General features: G+C 35.4%; 1 protein-coding gene across 4 annotated transcripts in view; it reads right to left on the bottom strand.

Moving 5' to 3' along the window:
* The window catches only part of LOC134851711 (uncharacterized), a 215,982-nt gene that overhangs the window by 1,489 nt on the left and 196,079 nt on the right, over positions 1 to 18,414 (bottom strand). For all 4 annotated transcript variants that reach the window (XM_063867924.1, XM_063867926.1, XM_063867928.1 and 1 more), the window contains one exon: positions 7,903 to 8,060. In XM_063867924.1, coding sequence (XP_063723994.1) covers positions 7,903 to 8,060 — 158 coding nt within the window. The remainder of the gene's footprint in view (positions 1 to 7,902; positions 8,061 to 18,414) is intronic.

Here is an 18,414-nt window from a genome sequence, read left to right as displayed (position 1 = left end):
CTCTTTTTGTTGGGGAAACATGAACAACGACACTTCTGTCAGAAGTATTCCAACAGCAAAATTGTAGATATTAACTTCGCTGAGTTAAGGAAGATATCGACCGATGCGTTTTTTAATGAACCGGATATCACAAACCGTAGTTTCATTCTTTTTGGACGCAAACCAAGGGATAATGAAGGAATGGAGCAGGTTTTGGAGCTCTAAGTGACCTAGCCAGAGGCTACGATTTTGGTTACAAGGAAGAGTCAATAGTGATAGACATTTTTATATTCATATTCGGTTAATCGAAATTTGGACGTTACAAATTGAGCTCGGGGAGACAGAACGCCACTGGCACAAATCAACAAGGATCTATGAAAACACAATCGGTGAATAACCCTAAAAGTCAAAGATCGGAAGAATGTCATAAATGCGGTAAATGGATGAAGCCAAACTAAGGAGAGAAATGTCCCACGAGAAGTATAACTTGCACTAATTGTAGCTGGAGATGTCATTTTGCTTAATATTGCAAAATGTCTGTGGTGATTGTAGTTGAAATTTGCATGATTTCAATCGAATTGAAATAAACTTATTTCGCAAACTAGAAAGATAGAACAATGATGATGATGAATTTGGAGTTTTTGCGATACGTACAGTATGGGACCAAACCGACAAAGAAAATAGAAAGTTGTGTAGTTTACGGATTGGCCGGAAACAGTGGAAAACGGAGTTTCAATTTGTTTGTGCTAGTCCGGTGACATTCATATCCCAAAAAAGTTTCAATGAGCTTAAATTTCAAGATTAGTGTTTGGCGTTGAAGTCAATGCCAAATGAAATCGGAAACATTTTTTTTATGGCACAACAGACGAAGTTAAAAAAATCATCAGCCGTATCATTGGCAGTATTGGAACCGAAGGACTGATCGCCGAGGGAGCAGAACTGCTCATCACCGAGTGGGGATCGAGGAGAAACTGCAATTAGCAAACTCGCCAATTCAAGGTAAGTACATCAAACGTATTTCTAATGAGTTCAGAGAATTGTTCAAGAGAAAAATTGTGAATAAATTTTGCGAAGTTGCAACACACTTTCATCACCCTTTCAGACAATACAATTTAAAAGCAAGCGAGTCCCTATCCATGTTCTGACGAAGGTTGAGGAGACAATTGAAAACCTGTTTAAAGAGGGACACAACGTTAAGTAAGGAAAATGTACGGAGGATTGTTTCCTTTTGACTAACGCCGTGACAGCAAAACGAGACGGGTCCGTGAAATTAGCCTTAAACCATATTAAGTTCGATGAATCAGTTCAATCTGTTTATCCCTAACTTAGCTGCGATAAAAGAACTTTTTCGAAATATAACGAAAAAACACTCGAGGTTTGATTTGGGGTCATATCACGAAATAGTTCTTGGTAAAACGGCAAAAAACAGCATACCGTAATTTTTTTTACAAAATAACATTGACGTTGGCAAACAAACGAGGTTTAATGTGTTGCTTTAAAGCAAATTATGGGGGCCGCCTTAAAGCAACTCCATACCGACGGTTGGAGAGCTATCTCACACTCATCAAGATTTTCAGTTGGTGCGGAATTAACGTGTAACAATAATGAGTTAGAATTATTAGTAGTAGTTTTGGCTGTGACTCATTACCAGAACTATTTTTTGGAGCTCCGTTAAAGTTTGTTATAAATCGTAAGGCTTTGTTGTCATGTCTGTTAGAGGAAAAAAAGACAAAAACATACTAAACGCGGTGAGTGCGGTGGGTTGATCGATTGTTGCCATTCGATTGCTAAATAGATAACATCACATGAAAACACATTAGGTGTGTCTACTATATATCTAGACATCCAGAGAGGATCGGTTCTCAAGCGTCAGAATCAGACAAAACTTTTTTTGGTGGAACAATCTGAAAAAAAAATAGACTATAGAAAATTTTCTGAACCCGATTGAAAGATACCATCTACAATCACCTTTCCTAGAAAATCCGCCGGATAGCGAAACGGAAACACAGAAGGCCTCTCCCTTTGACAGAAAACTACGGGAGCAAGAGAGATTTGACAATGAAGAATCAGCAATGATAAAGGCAGAAACGAAACGATTCAACGGCATGAGACTTGAAGAAAAAGATAAGAAACTTCTATCAGTCTAGTATTTAGCCCTTGGAAACGAAGGAAAAATGATTTTCGGCCAAAAATTTACACGAGTGAAAATTCTCCAAACTCCTCCAAAGAGTTCCATAGCAGGGGACATTTTTCCGTAGCATTTGTAGCAAACTCTTCAAAAGGAAGTAGAGAGTTATACAATCAATTTTGAGGAGCTCTTGCTGAAATGGCAAAGAAATGCGGTATATCCGCAGGAGAAGATGAACGAATAAGAGACATTTTTATTTATATAAAAATGATGAGCTCGGACATCCAACAAAAATTTCTAAGAGAACTACTCCTACCCCTAAAAGAACTAAGCGTAGCACTTATCGATTAAAAAGGAAAAACTAACCATATGAAAATGACAAATATTTCTTTGCTTTGTTAACAGACGATCTGACAAATAACGGATCGTCTGTTATCAAAGCTTTTAATCATTTTAAATAAAAAGGTAACCAATTTTAAATATTGAACGGAGTAATGCATAAATGGAATGTGACGGCACTTTCTCCAAAGGCCACCTGGCGGTCGGTGCAGCAATAGACACACCTCGTACATCCTGTAAATACAGAAGACATTCTACCGGATTTTGTAAATCCCGCCGTAAAATGTATATATAGCGGATACTCAAATTCAACATAATGCAGATTGTAATTATCCATCGGATCAACCGGATGGAAATCACGACCGTGTAATTAGAGAATGTTGTAGAGTAATCGACGCCTGGTCAGAATCTGGACAGATCGACAGCGATGTTTACTCTGTTTTAAATTTAACAACTATTTACGATTACCAAAGGAAAGAACTTCAAAAATTATTAAACATCGGGCTCGGAAAAGAAAATCAAGTAACCCTTAATATACAAATCCACTCCGCCAGCCCCGTGAGCTTCTTCAAGAGAAGTGTACTCCATAAATTAAAATTAGATGACCCGTACTTGAAGATTTATTCCGATGGATCAATCAACAAAAAACCTAAAATTTTCATTCACAAACAAACCAATAAACATCACCCATCTTGAAAGTTAATCATCCCAATCTTTTCCAACCGATGGTCTCACGATGAATGTCATTGTTCTAAACAGAAGGCCACGAGAGAAAAAGTCAATGAAAGGATAATCTGCCAAAAGCGGGATTCGAAGTCTCTCAGAAATGTTTTTATCACTACCAGACCAAGAAGACTCGTAAGTCTGTTTATTTAATTTACTCGGCCGAAAAAAAAGATATAGTTATTATTACGAAGACTTTTAAACAAATATTCCTTCGGATTTGAAACATAAAAACTCAAACGAAAATCACACAGTTTCAAGATCCACTAAAACCAATTCAATTGAAAGGTTGACGTGTTCGCCTTCATTTACTCGACGCGGTAAAAGCAGAACTAGGCCGACTTAATTCCGAAAGACAGATTAAAAATTGAGAAAATTGCGACGAAGACAGAAGCATTAGTTCAATCGTAATCGCTTGCAAAAATTACAAGTCGATAAAAATAGCTTTTGATTCGAAATTTATCAACAAACAAATTTACAAGAAAAAAACCAAATGCCTCTATCTAAACCAGTTCATTCGAGATCTTCATAAATCCGACTGATTAGTATAAATGGACGGAAAAGTAGTAATCTCTTTGTTCTTAAGAAACGCAGTTAAGAAGACACTTCATGAGGCCCATCCGGAACTGTTCGGCATGAAATAATTTGATCAGTGTATATGGTGGCCTGACATAAACCGTCAAATATATGTTCACGGTAAAAAGTGTTCTCAATGCACAAAAACTAATAATAATGTAAAAAGTTTTTTTCCCTAAACTCAAACTAACATCTTTATCTGAGCCTAATGGGGAATTAAATCTTGATTTCGCCTCGCCTTTGGACTCCAGTTTGGGATGAGTAAAAATAATTAATCATGCTTTGACAGATTTTTAAAGTTTCCCACGGCTAAAATAACATCTTTCACTTCATCAAATACAGTGATTGAATTCCTTCAGGGTTACTTTTACTTACACGGCGTTCCTTTTTCTATCCGTGTCGACCACACATCTTGTTTGACTAGCCAGGATTTTAAATCTTTTTGTGATTTCAATAATTTTGAAAGAAAATTTCGCAAAGTTGGCAAACATCGCTCGAATGGCTTAGTGAAAAAATCTGTTCAGACTGTAAAATTAAAATTATTAGCAATGGCTCCCGATCATCAAAAACCTACTTTACAATATGCGCGCGGTCTTAAAAACTATTTGGAGCCTTCGTTTGTCTTTCCAATCAAAACTCATATGTTCACCTTTTGAAATACACTTTAATAGAAAACCAAACACGACCTGGAAACAGTTAGCCTCCAATAATCTATCCAATTGAGTTTTAGACAAAGAAAAATCAATCCTAAGCAAAGGAGGGGTACTTGACTGGAAATCTGATGACCGGGTTGAGGACGAAATGAGGACCCTATAATCCCAAAGAAAAATCTGTTTCCGATGGATAAAAGCTACGAGTTATGTTACCCATCACCATCCAAGCTTTCATCGTGTAAAACTAAGGTAAGCATAAACGGAAACACTTTTTTTAGATATCTTAATCAGAAAATTATAAAAGCTTCAAAAATTACGTTAGAGTTTTGCGACGGAAAAATTATCAGAAAAACCGCATTCGCTCTTCCGAAATTTATTTCGTCTACTGTTTGTTCTGGTAGACGGAAAAATTCCTTTCCGTTTTTTCTGACTTTGATTTTGAAGTAGATTCAAAGCGGACTACTGAAGTTTACAAAACAACTACGAGAAAAATAGGCCCGAAGACATGGCTCCAAACTGAGTTAGCTACCTCCGATAAGGACAAAAGACCACAGTCTCAAAACCCTCTGCCAAACCTGAGAGAAACAGACCCTCACCTGACAAGAAACAGGTCATAAATACAAAATATTTTGCTTGCGATGAATCAATGTTACTTCCGTCAGACGCCTCAGTTATTAGTGATTGGATCGCGGGAGGTCTCCCTTGAGGAGATATGGTTAGAGAACGTATCAATTCCGATAACACTATCCGCCGGATCAACAGGAGACCTCACAAAAAGACTCGACTGTAGACCTTGCAATCTACATTATCATCGATTCTTCGGACGAGAAAACGGCTACCCAAGAATCTTCTAACAACAAGAATAACACCGGTAACGAGTTTCAACTTCTTCGGTCGCGCCGAAATGTAGGACCTCCTCAGTTTTACATAGACGTTATAGATAGTCGAGACGAACAGCCGAAAACAGTGACAAACCCGATCATCCTCGGCCATCATGAACAATCGGGATCGGAAGGAACGACTTCTTCCCCAATTACCTCGGATAAGACAATCCCAGTTTTCTCAGCACACTCCCTCGACGATACAGGTAACTCCTCAGACAATTCTTCAGCGGACTTACAATCCCCCTCTTCAACAGATGAATCCTTGAGCATGACTCTGGGCAGCTATAACGAAATCGAACACTTGAACAGTGAACTGTTTTTCGCTGAACTGGAAATGGTAATAGAAGTTGAGAAAAACTGATACAGTAATTTTTTTGCAAGTTTTTCCTTAGTCTAGCTTGTTTTTTTTTCGATTTCAAATTTAGATCTCTTAGTACATATCTTGTTCAGTTACTACTAACGTACCTTTAATTGCTAAATTCCGTAAGATCTACTCCGACTAACCAGTTACTAAATAAGTTTAAGTTCTTTTTATATCAAACATTAGTTTTGTTGTAATGTTGATAGTTTTTAAACTAGTGCATATTGATTGTAGTTTGTTAAATTTCTTTCGTCTTCCTTCGGGGGAAGAAAAGGGTCAGTTACCTTTAATTTAGTATTTATTTTTTGGCGCTTTTTCCTTTTCCCGCCACCTGCAATTTTTTACAAGTTAAATTACTGTTGCCACCAACCAATTAACAAGAAAATTGGATGCGGACTAACCGGGCCATGACAAAAATATTTGGTTTTTATAATTAATCTCGTAAAACCACTCATTACATCATAAAATTGATGCTCATACGAGGTGGGGAGGGGGGGGGGAGGGGTAGGAAAAAGAGCCAATTTTTTTCTCCTAACAAGGGGAATGTTGTGAATTGCAGTACTTTTATTTCACCATTCTTATTAATTGAAGTTTGTTGTAACTGTTTCTGACGTTATGACATTGATGTACTCATTCTCTCCGGCGGAAAGAATGCTTGCTCACTTTTTCAAATTTTAACTGTGAGATTAGTTCCTTTTTAAATTAGCATTTTATCTGTACATAAAAAGAATTAGCTGTAACAAAGAGAATTTTCATCAGAATCAAGGGACTCAAAGGATTCCAGAAGATGACTGCAGGCAGCCCATAATTAATGGCAAAAGCATTAAAAGCATAGCAAAAATTCATTGAATGCAAAAAAAAATCTTCGATTTTCAATTTTCAAACCAAAAAAAATATATGGTTTTCAAGCTCTTTGAAATTCAGTTTTTTACAGTTTGCAATGCTATGAAAAAAACGACCCAATTTGAAAAAATTTGGCTTACAAGGAACATTTTTTGTTCTGCTAGGAAGTTTATACATAACCAATATACAGTTGGGAAGGAGTGAATAAACGCAAATGAACAAAAAAAGCACTGACAAGTAATTTTGCTAAAATTAACTGAATATGAAAAATTTGAACGAGAGGAAGATTTTGTTTTCGCTGGAGATCTAAAAGTCAAATTCCACTTTTTAAACTAAATTTTGATCACGTTTTTTTGTGACCGTTACACTTTTGCGGTTCGATAGTGGAGTTTTCCCTACTTTCAAAAAAAGCTAATTAACTGAAATTAAAAAGAAACCAAATGTCAAACTGCGAAAATTAAATATGAGCCGGACGAGTATTTAAGACTTTTCCTGAAAAAAATTAAGAAAAAAACGATCGCAACCTTTATGAAAGTCTACGGCAAACTCGGTAATGAAAGTCTACGGTAATTAACGGCAAACTCATTTGTTCTGAACTCCGTTGAAACTTTCAGGCAAGATTAAAAACAGAAAATTCCCTTGACGATGCCAGTTTCACCGGGAAAATACCTTCTTCGTCGGATTACACGAAGTTGCTCCACGGAATTTTTTCCAGTGGGTGAGTTATGGTGCAGGTTTATTGTCGACCAATAGTTAACATGTTAAGGTCTATGCCAGGGCGTTTGCTGACAGCTAAATGAACATATAAAAAATTACTGGTTCGATTGATTCCTCTAGTAAAGAAGCGTTTCTAGGCAGCATTTTCTGTTTTTCTAAATATTAGTTTTAGTTTTACTCAGGGTTTTATGAGCTATCATATTACTCAAGTTGTAACAAAAAAGTTTGCCGCAAATCAGTTGTATACTCAATACTGAACTGTTTGTGTAATGAAGTTATTTTGGCAACATATTATCGACTACAGTCACGGAACATAGAACTTTTAGTTTAACCGATCGAATTGACGTTTTTTTTTCAGATTTTGTCCGTTTTCTTTGAAGCTACGTGAGATTCATGGCTGAATTTTTCACTTAAGATGGGTGAAACTATTTAAAAAGATGGATAACTTCTCAAATGTGGATAATTAACATAAATCATGAATAAAAGAGAAAACATGAAATTGAGGAATTAGTCAAAAACGTGAAACTTAACCAGTATGGAATATCGAAAAGAGATCTGAAAACTGTCAGTTTATTGTCCAATGCAGCTACAACTAAGTGGTATCCTTAGATCATCTATGACCAGACCTCAGCCTAGTGTGTAATACATGATTGGGGTCTGTTTCTGGCCGGGTGAAGAACGACTGTCTGAAGCTCAAACCTGTTTGACGAAGAGGATGATTTTGACGAAGCAGAGGGTGAGGTGAGTCATGGCCACCTCGAATACGAAGTTCTCCATAAAAACAGGACTGCAGTTGCTCTTTTTAGTGCTCGTCTTCCGCTCGTTCTTCGATGACATTGCCACTGTGACGAAAGAGTCTGAAGCAAACGAACACTCAATCGAAAAAAGTTTTTCTCCAAACCGCGAAATGGTTTATAACAAATCCACGACAGCAAAAAATCATGTGTGTTTTGGATGTCAACCAAAAACATTGCCAACAGACATTTGGAAAAGAGTCAACGGACGCAAGTTACAGAAAACAGAAAAAATCATAATGAATTGTTTTTTGAAAAAAAAAACTCAAGTTTCAAAAAAAAAATGGCATGAAAACGCTTCGAGTTTCAAGAGCAACTTAAAAATGACACTTTATGATACAATTCACCCAATTGAGAAAAATCGATCATTAGGTAAAGCTTCTTTTTCCGCTAGGATTTCTGAAAGTCATTACGAGTCCAAACTGAGTATTTAGTGAATAGTGATAATCGTCTTTGCTGTTTCTTCATTCACCATGTGAAGCATTGAAGCGCTACTATACATTAAAACATAGTATCAAATTAAACTCAATCTCAATTAATGCTAACAGTTGAGCTACTAGTTAAAATACCAAATTTTTGATATCAATTACTGCCAATTTACCACCAGTTTTGATCTTATTTCCTGCCTCAATTTTACACCCAATTTCAATCTTGCCAAGTTCGATCTCAATTCTTGCTTTACACACAACTTCGATCTCAATTCCTGTCAATTCCTTTGATCCTTATTCTTTCCACCTCATTCTACCTCTCACCTTAATTTTCTAAAATCAAATACTGATGATTTGAAATCACTCTGATCCCAATATAATCCGATATAATGATTTTATTGATGATATCAAATCGATCGCGAAAATTTTGCTTGCTGGGAAAGATCCCTAAATACTTAAGATTGAAATTCACCGATTCAGTAAACCATTGTTTTAAAATTTGTTCATGGATTTTGCTGCAAATGGTTAAGTCCTCAATTTCAAATTCCCCATTGCTAGATAATAATTTTAGCTCTTGCTTTTGAAATGTTCATATGCAACAGCTGGCTTAGTACAGTAACAAACAAAAAAGCGGCTTCCTCTTAGATTCTGAGATTTCACATTTAATTTGCGGAATCTGCTCACAGTTGCGGAGTTCAGGACAACTAGCTATTTTTGCTTGTTGCGGAACCCGTGACAAAACAAATTTGCCGGCAAAATTCACGTTACATGTATTTGTATACAAAATCCACGGAAATTTTGCAAGTGTAATCCACTTGCATATTGGAACTTGATTAATGATTTGTTTTTGTTGGTAAAAAAAATTTCATCGGTGTTAATGAATTTATGACTGATGGTAGCATAGAACAGCTTTAAGCGGCGATCAACTAATAACATATCAGCTCATTTAAAAAATTAAACTGAGTTAATACACAAAAAAAATAAATTCAGGTTTCTTGTGAAAATTATGCGATTTTCATGATGCCGCAATGACGTCCTTAAATAATTAAATGTTGAAAATCGGTTTAGGGAATTAGAAGAGCTTTGTTAGTATATACTAGGATGTTGTTACAACCAGACGACATAAAGAAGTAATAGGCATTACTGCGATTGTAAGATTTAGAATTGCCTCACAAGAAGTGTGCCTTTTTGCTATTTGAGATTTAAATCTTGGTATTTAATTAAATAGTAAAAATGGAAAAGTATAATCAGCATTTTACACCGACCACGGTGATTGATTTTTGTAAAATTCCAGCGAGAATTAGAAAATTTACCATTTGATTTAAATTTACTGGACTTTTTTTTGCACATGAACCTCTAAAACTTTGAAATGTTGAGATGTTTCGATAAGTTGGTTCGGAACTCGTTGGTATCATGTTTCATGGAAAAATGGTTCATGGTATAGAAAATTTTATAAAACCAAAAATCATAACAATCATTTCGTGTTCCTCGAGCAACAACTACTGGGATCGTTTTTGCCGGATTTTTGCCAGATTAATTGCCAGTATGACTCGAATATAATCAACCCAACACCTGTAATACAGCCAAAGAAAAAATGTTATTTCACAGTTATCAGATCAAAAACAATTTCTATAATAGTTCTTCTTAACTGTGCTATACCGTCAGAAAGGGATAAAAACTCCCCTTATTCGAATAAACAACCTGCCGACAGGTTCACATGCCGACAGGTCTCACACTCAAAAAAAATGAGATACTTTTACCTTAAAAATATCATAATGAGTTATAACCGAGGTGGTTAACTCATAGAGTAATTTCGGATAGGGTACACCGTCTGCTCGTCACGCTATCTTATTTTCGGCCGGATAGATTCGTGCAACTTCTTAGTCTAATACCGATCCTAATCTTACTCTTATACTATCTAGTCTCAGGTTGTTTAACTAGTCTCTGCTAGGCTCAATAGATCTAGGGTATACTGGTTTATTGCGGCTGCTGAAGTCTTCTTGGAGAGTCAACTAATTTCTAAGTTAAATTCAAATCTCTCTGGTGCTGAAATTACAAGTAATTCTAAAACTTACAAATAAGTGGGTTGTTAGTTAGATGGATCATGATTGGTTAATATTAAATACTTTACAGTGGTAAAATATCTAATTTATCCAATCATAAAATGTAGTTTAGATCAGGTTCCACCCATCCGGGTTTTACAGAGTTTTTTAGAATAGTCTTTCTGCAATTCAAAGGATGGATGATGAACGTTGGTTTTTGGCGAACATCATATTTCGTCTGGGTTCTCTTGTTAGAGAAGTTCCAGGTTCAATCGTTGTGTCTTCTCATGACAACGACTGGATTTTCGCAACAAACTCAAATCTGATTTCAGAATGGTTGGCTATGACAGGTTTTTTCGTTTCTTGTAGAGAACTTCTTTTGGCTTGACCTTGTCTGGGAATGGCGTGGAGATTGTGCGTGGAGGGGATGCCTGGTTACTCGGATCTGTACGTATACTTGAACATCGAGGTGGTCATTGTTCTAGTTCAATGAAGTCCTTTTCTGCAAAGTCAAGTCGTACTCTAAATCCTTTGAGTTGTGATTGTGGGCGGCATATTAATTGTGGTTGGCCATTCTTTTTCGAGTGTAGTGGATTCATTTTGTCTTTGGATGTTCGTATTTGGTGTTGTATGCTGATCTATATACTGCAAGATATAATTTACATTTTATAAAATTTTTATTAGTTTGGTGTTTTAATTATGATTTTGGTTAGTTGTTTTCACAAAATCTTTTTGTTTTAGTTCAGTTATTTTGAAGAGTTACTCACCCTTGAGTACCTCTTATTAAAAATAGAAGTGTGGTCACAAAGCGTGGATGTAGCGCGGTGGGTTAGGCCGGCTATAGAGCATGCTCAGGACGTCCTCTCTGGTGGGTTAGGCCAGGAGTGGGAGTATGATTTCGTGCGGTTTCTGTGAGAGGTCCTGTTATGTGATAACGTTTTATGTTGAGTTTATTGTGGTTTTTCTTATGTTTCGTTGGTTGTGTCCTTTTTTCAAAAATCAAATTGTTTTTGGTATGGGTTTGTCTTTCGATTTTTTGTGTTTTATTATTTCTTTCTTAGACTTTATAATAGTCTTCAAAAGAATAAATTATCCAGTTTTAAACTGGGTTAATCCGGTTTGGGTACCGTTGGTTTCCTTTTCTTAGTCATGCTGTTATTCTATGTGTTGTGGTGTTTAGTAAGCTGCATTGGTTAGTTTTGTTTAGTATATAATTCCTTTCCAACCGGGTTAAAGGAAAGTTTGAAACTTGTTATCGTGTGTTATAGTTGTTGAGTGTGAAAACTTAAAACTGAAATTCATTATTTAAACAATTCTTCGTGGGCGCGCTGTGCGAGTTTGGATAGAATTCTTTGTGCGAGTGAATGAAAATATCAAAAGGTTAGTACTGCATTTGCGTTTTATCAATTTACTACATAGAATTTCAATTTTACTGCTAGTTTTGGGGAAAAATTAAGTTACAAATTTTCATCATTATTAGAATTACTGCTTTTTAGGGAAATAATTTATAAATTAATTTACTACATTTGTATGAACTTTATTTAATTTAGCTGGTGCAAAAGATTATTAGAGTTTTGAACAATTTGAAGAAGTTTTCTATTTTTTATTTTTCTTTTGTGTATTTTGCAGATAATCGTGAGATGAAGACTAAAAATCAAAATGAGACATGGATAAAGAATGGTTAGTTTTTTATTTTAAATTTATTAGTTTAGAATATATATAAATTATACTTACCTGTTAGTCGTCGGGGAAAAAACCGTGGGGGAAGATGTCGTGGATTATGTCGGAATTTGTTAGTAACTTTGCTAGTATGCGAATGATGTTTTTAGTTTGAAGCAGTGGCCAAAGCAATTGAAGTGCTTTAATGGTTTTTAGTTCTTCAGTGCCAGCTGAAAACTCATAAGGTGTGTTTTGGATGAGATTATATAATTTGTGGTTATATTTAGTGTTGTGGATGAATTCTAATATGGGGATTTCTATAGGTTGAACAAATTCATGTGGGATAAGGAAGGGTCTGGATTCTTCTGCGTTGAAGGTCTTTGTGATGGGACAAAAAATATACATTTGGGTTATGGGATCATAATTGCGAAGAATACCGTGAAGGTTAGTATCTTTGATGCAATATGTGAAGTTAAGAAAAAATGGTGATGTGTATTTAGAGTTAATAAATTGAAAACGATGGTGTGGTTGTCTTGATGGAGTGTGTAGGTCAAAGTGATTTTGTATGAAGCGATAATATGTATATGTGTGGGTTTGTTTAGTGCGTAACATAATATCGTGTGAGCAGTGCAAATCTCTTTCATGTGGTGCAAGGAAATGAAAGGTTAGTGAAAATAATTGAAATTTTTCTTTAAAACTTTCGTAAGATTGTGTGTCGGTTAGTGCTTCAGAAATGATGTGATCGAATTTACGATCAAATATATTGAGTGTAAATACATATGGTGTTTTGATGAAAAATTTTTCTGTGATTTGTGGGTTAGCGAAGCGATCATCATCTAAAAATTGATCTTGGTTAGTTCGGATGATGTTATGATCGTAATATTCTAGCGTATATTCGTTAGCTCGGGGTGCAGTGTATGTTTTTAGTGATTTTTTATATCCGATGTAAGTAAATTGTCTATGTGTTAGTGGTGTGGTGAGTCGATATAGCATATCTTTATTTCTTTCTATATCGATGTGAGTATTAGATAAAGGTAGGCAAAGGGGGTTAGTAAAATGATAATATGATGTCCAATGAAGTGTACGCATTAAAACTTGTTCATCTACAAAACTACGTGTGTCGTTAGTGTCGTTAGGGGTGTTCAAGGTATACTGTGGAAATGAGGGTAGGGTGATGGCTAGAAAATCTTTCGTGTTAGTGTGATTTGGATGATTAATATATTCACGGGCTGTTCCTGGTTTTGTCGGAAATGGATGGTTCGGGAATTTTCTTTTGAAAGTGCGATAAGCTCTATTAGTGCTATTTGATGATTCGGTGGATGTGGAGGATGGTGCTAATGATGCGGTATAAGCTGAAGAGGGTGTAGGGGTAGGTGGGTTTAATGATTCTATTGTGGATGAAATCTGGTTTATAGTGGAATTTTCGAGGTGGAAGGGTTGTTGTTGTAGGGTGATAAAATTATCTAGTTCCTGGGAGATTTGGGGAGTATCTGGAGAATTGGATGATCGGTCTGAATGAAATGAAGAGTAGGTTGGGGTGACTTGTGAAGCATAAGAGGGTGTCGAAATCGATGGGAGTGGGTCATTTGGCGGGATTGGTTGAAAAGGGGGTTTTGAAAAAACTGAGGGTTTGGTTTGAAAATTATTGGATGGAGATGGTTCAGAGTCTGCAAATTCATCAGGGGTTTCAATATCTGGGTTATTGAGTTGTGATATGGAGTATAAAACTGAGATATGTGAATTAGTGTCTGAATTCATGCCTGATGTTACATTATTGGTTGGGAAACCGGGTGGCGGGAAAGCAAAAAGTGGAATTATTGTAATTGGAGTGTTGAGATTGGTTGGGTGGGAATTTGATCGATGTAGGGATCCAAGTTGTCGGCTCATCGTGGGCTAAAAAAATTATTATTTTGAGACTGAAAAGCGGTGGTATGGGGTTGTTCTATAATTTGTTCATAGGTATTTTCATCTAGTGGATGGTGTGTCATTATATGTTGAATGGGACTTTGTGATATGGTTGGTCTAAAATTTGGATTGTGTTATTGCTAAATTTCGAAAATTTCGTGGGACTAGTGATAATGGATGGTTATGTGGTAGGGCTGGTAATTGTGGTGCTGTAGGCGTTATGTCTACATTGTTATGTTCTTCGTCATATGTGTTCTGTCTTGTTGCTATTTTTGTGTTGTATTCTTCTATTTGTGCGTCTAAAAGAATTTTGTTTATTGATGATGAAAAAATTCCAAAAAATCCTGCAAATAGTATGCGTGCTACACTTGCTTGTCTATTTACTTGTGTGTGTATAGCGCATGTATTGTAGATTCCTTTTAAAAGCGAAAAAAGAAATCCTATAAAGTTAAACATTGCGTATAAAATAGTCAATTTTTCTAAGATGTAGTAGGGCCATCCTAGAAAATCGAGAATTTCATTTTTTAGTGTAACAAAGCTAAAAATATTTATAGGTGAAATATCTTGTGGTCGGTATTTTTCACCGTTTAGATATATATAGTCTTTAATGTCTTTAAAATATCCGCTATAGTCTTGTGTATAAATATCTGCAAATCCTGCGGTTTCGGCAAGTTTGCGTAAGTTTTGGTCAATTGATTGTCTTTGTATAGTGTCCATTTGTGTTAATAATTCTTGGAATTGTTGTGTTCTAATGTGATGTTGGATATCGGATTTTGAATATATTCCAATTGATTGTAGGTCAATATTTGGGTTTCGAGCAATAGCTCTGATGCTTTCAGGTGAAAATTTTTTGAGTGATTGCATTAATGTGGGATATGGGGTAAGAAGGTAATATTTATCTTCATCAGGGTTCAGTTGAACTACATTGTGGCTATTTTCTGATCCACATGGGACTGCGGTATCCCAAAAATAGGTTCGTCTTGAAAGCGTGTCAACGAAATGTACTTTATTCTTATAAAAGATAGGGATTCTTTTATAGCATCGTTTATCTTCGAAAACATATAGTGGTGATTATTTTTTGGTACAGGTATAAAACCATAAAATGTTTCCTTCATAGTCTAAAAAATTTGATCTATTTCCTGATAATAAATATCCTGCATAGGGTATTTTTAATACTGCTAGTGCAAGTGATTGTAGGATTTGTGTCCTTTCTAATTCGCATAGTTGGTGAAGTGTTTCTAATTCAGAGAGTGACATTTCTTGAAAAATTCGGCTAATTGTGTAGTCTAATTTCATATCTAGGTGAATATCATAGTGGATGTTACCGAAATATGTACTATTCATTAGTGATAATTCTTGGGGCTTTAGATGTCCACCAGGTTGACTTTTACTTTTTTGAAAATCAACTGGTATATATGATGTTCCTTCGTTTATAGGGTGACTTGTGGCGTATGGGTCGATTTTTACTTTTCCAGTGGTCATGTCGAATCCTTTTTCGTATTCAACTAATATCTCGGAGTATTGTGTTTTGTGAAGTGGATTTCTGTATTTACATGCAAGTTCTGTTTCTTGATATATTTGAAAACGTGTCAATTTATTTTCTATATTTTCTATGTTTCTAAAATTAGAACTTTGTCTTCGTGATGGATGGACTTGTTCATATGGAATTGATTGTATAAAATATTTTTCGTGAAATTTTATCATACGAGCGTGTATTTTTGCTACTTGAAATGTTGTACATGTGTCTTCGGGGAACCAAACAATTGTTGCTTGTGTTCGTGTTGTAGGGTCACAATAGCCTTGGTCGTTTTTACAAGGTAATCTAATTCCTTGATAGATCCTTGTGTTGTCTGATAAATCGCGTGTGAGTTGTATTTTTTCGAGTTGTATTTTCCAATCGAAAAACATGATTTCTTGATATCATTTATTTTTTGTGTCTGCTTTGCAGTTTGATGGGTCAATTATACCAATGTGTGGTATCCAGTGTTTATCGTGTATATCATAAGTTAATCTTCCGTGTGCGCCGTTGTATGGGTATTTTTCATCTAATTTTATATGTCCTTGATATCTTTCAAGTTCTGCTTGATGTACAGAATCTGCAAAAACTTGGAAATATACTAATTTTCTATCTGTGTTTTTATTTCTTGTGATATTGAGTCTTAGTAACTCGTTTTTACAATCTTCGGGATTGAGATGTAGAAGTCGTTCGATATTACTTTGGTAGAATGATTCGTGGTCAAGTCGGTTTTTATTTCCATTTGAGACTTGTGAACAATGTACTTTCTTTTCGGAAAATGTTGCTGTGAATTTATATCCTATAACTGTTGTTGCTCGGGCTTTTGAATAAAGTGTCGCTATTACATTTGTTGTTTCTATGGCTTGTGGTTCTGTTTCGCATTGTGATACTTGATTTATTGCATATTTGTGTAGTGTTTTTTGTTCGTTTTCTTCACAATCGTAATGTGTTACTAATAAATCTTGGGGTCCTGTGCGGGGGGATGGGTTTATGTTTTCATTTGAGATTACTAGAAAAAAGAGTTGGAGAACAATCAATAGTTTTAGAATATACATGTGTATGATAATCCTGAGTATGGGTTATAAAATGTGATGTAACCAATTGTCTTTTTGGTATATCTGTCGTATTTGTATATTACTTCATTTGTTATAAATGGTGGTGGTAGGGATTGAGCTGTTATATTTGGTGGATTTAATGGATAGGGATGTTGAGTAATGTTGTTTAATTTAACCGTGATTTCAAATTTTAATTGTAGACTATTCTGTTGGAGTATTTGGATGTTATGAGCACGAATGTCTTCGTGAATGTCTTGTCTATATTGTAGTCTATTTAGTGCCCAGTTGTGGAGTCGGTTACTTTCTGGGTGTTGTCCAAATAATGGTGGGGGTGCTGTGAATGTATTCCAGTCTAGTCTTAAAGGAATATTTGTTGATGATTGTTCTCGATATCTAGCGTCGAGGTTATTTGGGAAATTTAAGTTAAAAGGCGGTGGTGAAATCTGGCTTATTGATGGTGTTGATGGTAGTGATAATGTTTCTGGTAGTGATGAGGATGTTGTTGTATCCGTAGAAATATCTATTGGATCATTGATTAAATTTGGTTCACCTTGTGTGAATGAATGTGTTGTCCAGTATGGTAGTCGTGATGTTTGGTTTGTGGGGTTAAAGGGGTTTTCACGGATTTGTTCAGATGTTGGTGTTGAACCTAAGTAATCTGAGGGTAAGCTTGAGGTGCTACGTTGTGAAAGAAGCGTAGGGGTTTCTGGTAATATGCCAATGGGGTTTTCTGGTGTACTTTGTGATGGGGATTGAGGTATATCAAAATGAACTCGGGGAGTTTGAAAATTTCTGTTTCGTCGAGGATGTATAATTTGTCTATTTATTTCGACTGTATTTTGGTTTTGACTAGGATTTCGTATTCTACTTAATTCTTGTGGTAGTGTTGGGTATAAGTTATATGTTGGTTCACTTAGAGGTGCTTGTCGTTGAACTGGTTCTAGTGGTTCTGATAAGCGAGCGTGTCGTTCTTCAAAGGTATATGGGTTATCTTGAAAGGAAATTTGTGTAGATGTTTGGGGGTTTTGGGTAATTGAAGGTGGTGTTGGGTTTTCCTGGGATGATGTCGGTGAAGACTGACTGTGTGATTGTTGGTTAGCAATTTTTGATGGTTTTTGATCTATTCTTTTAGTGAAAAAATTTATGTTTATTATAGTATTCTTCTAGAAAAAGAATTAGGAGGATTGTTGCTAGGGCGAATGTGATGATTGCTTTCTTTATACATTTGCATATTGTCAAGATGAGGGATGATAGAAATGTTATAAAAATTACAAATAGTATAAAAATATCTGTTCTACTAAAAATGGTTCGTATCATTTGGATAACTTTTGTGAATCGTACCTGTGGATATAGTCAATAGCTTTTGAAAGCTGGAGGTATAGTTCGAATATGGAATAGAAAATTAAAAAAATATTGCAAAAAATGATTAAGATTATTACAAAAGATTCAAAGGTATCAAAAAGAAATATGATTAAAAGTTTAAATATCGTTAAAAATTGTTTGAAATTTGTTAGAATTATGTTGACTGAATGAGAGAAGAGCATTTAAGAAATGACTTCTCGATCGAATATTTTTTGTTTTTTGAGGCAATTTTCAAGTGTGGTCGGATTATTTATTGGTTTTTTGACAAGTGGGCTGAGTTTTGTGAAAAATTGTTGGGGGCGAATTTTATGGTGATCGGGAGGTCTTCTTTGTCTTTATTTTTATTTGTCAAGTGATCTGGGGTATTTTTGAGATTTTTATACTTTAGGCTAATTAAAATGGTCGTTCTTTTACTTTAGGCTAAATTAACATATTTGTTTGGGGGGTATT

This window comes from Symsagittifera roscoffensis, chromosome 7 (genome assembly GCF_963678635.1).
Source record: "Symsagittifera roscoffensis chromosome 7, txSymRosc1.1, whole genome shotgun sequence".
Taxonomy (NCBI): Eukaryota; Metazoa; Xenacoelomorpha; order Acoela; family Convolutidae; genus Symsagittifera; species Symsagittifera roscoffensis.
This window is presented reverse-complemented; position numbering and strand designations above follow the sequence as displayed.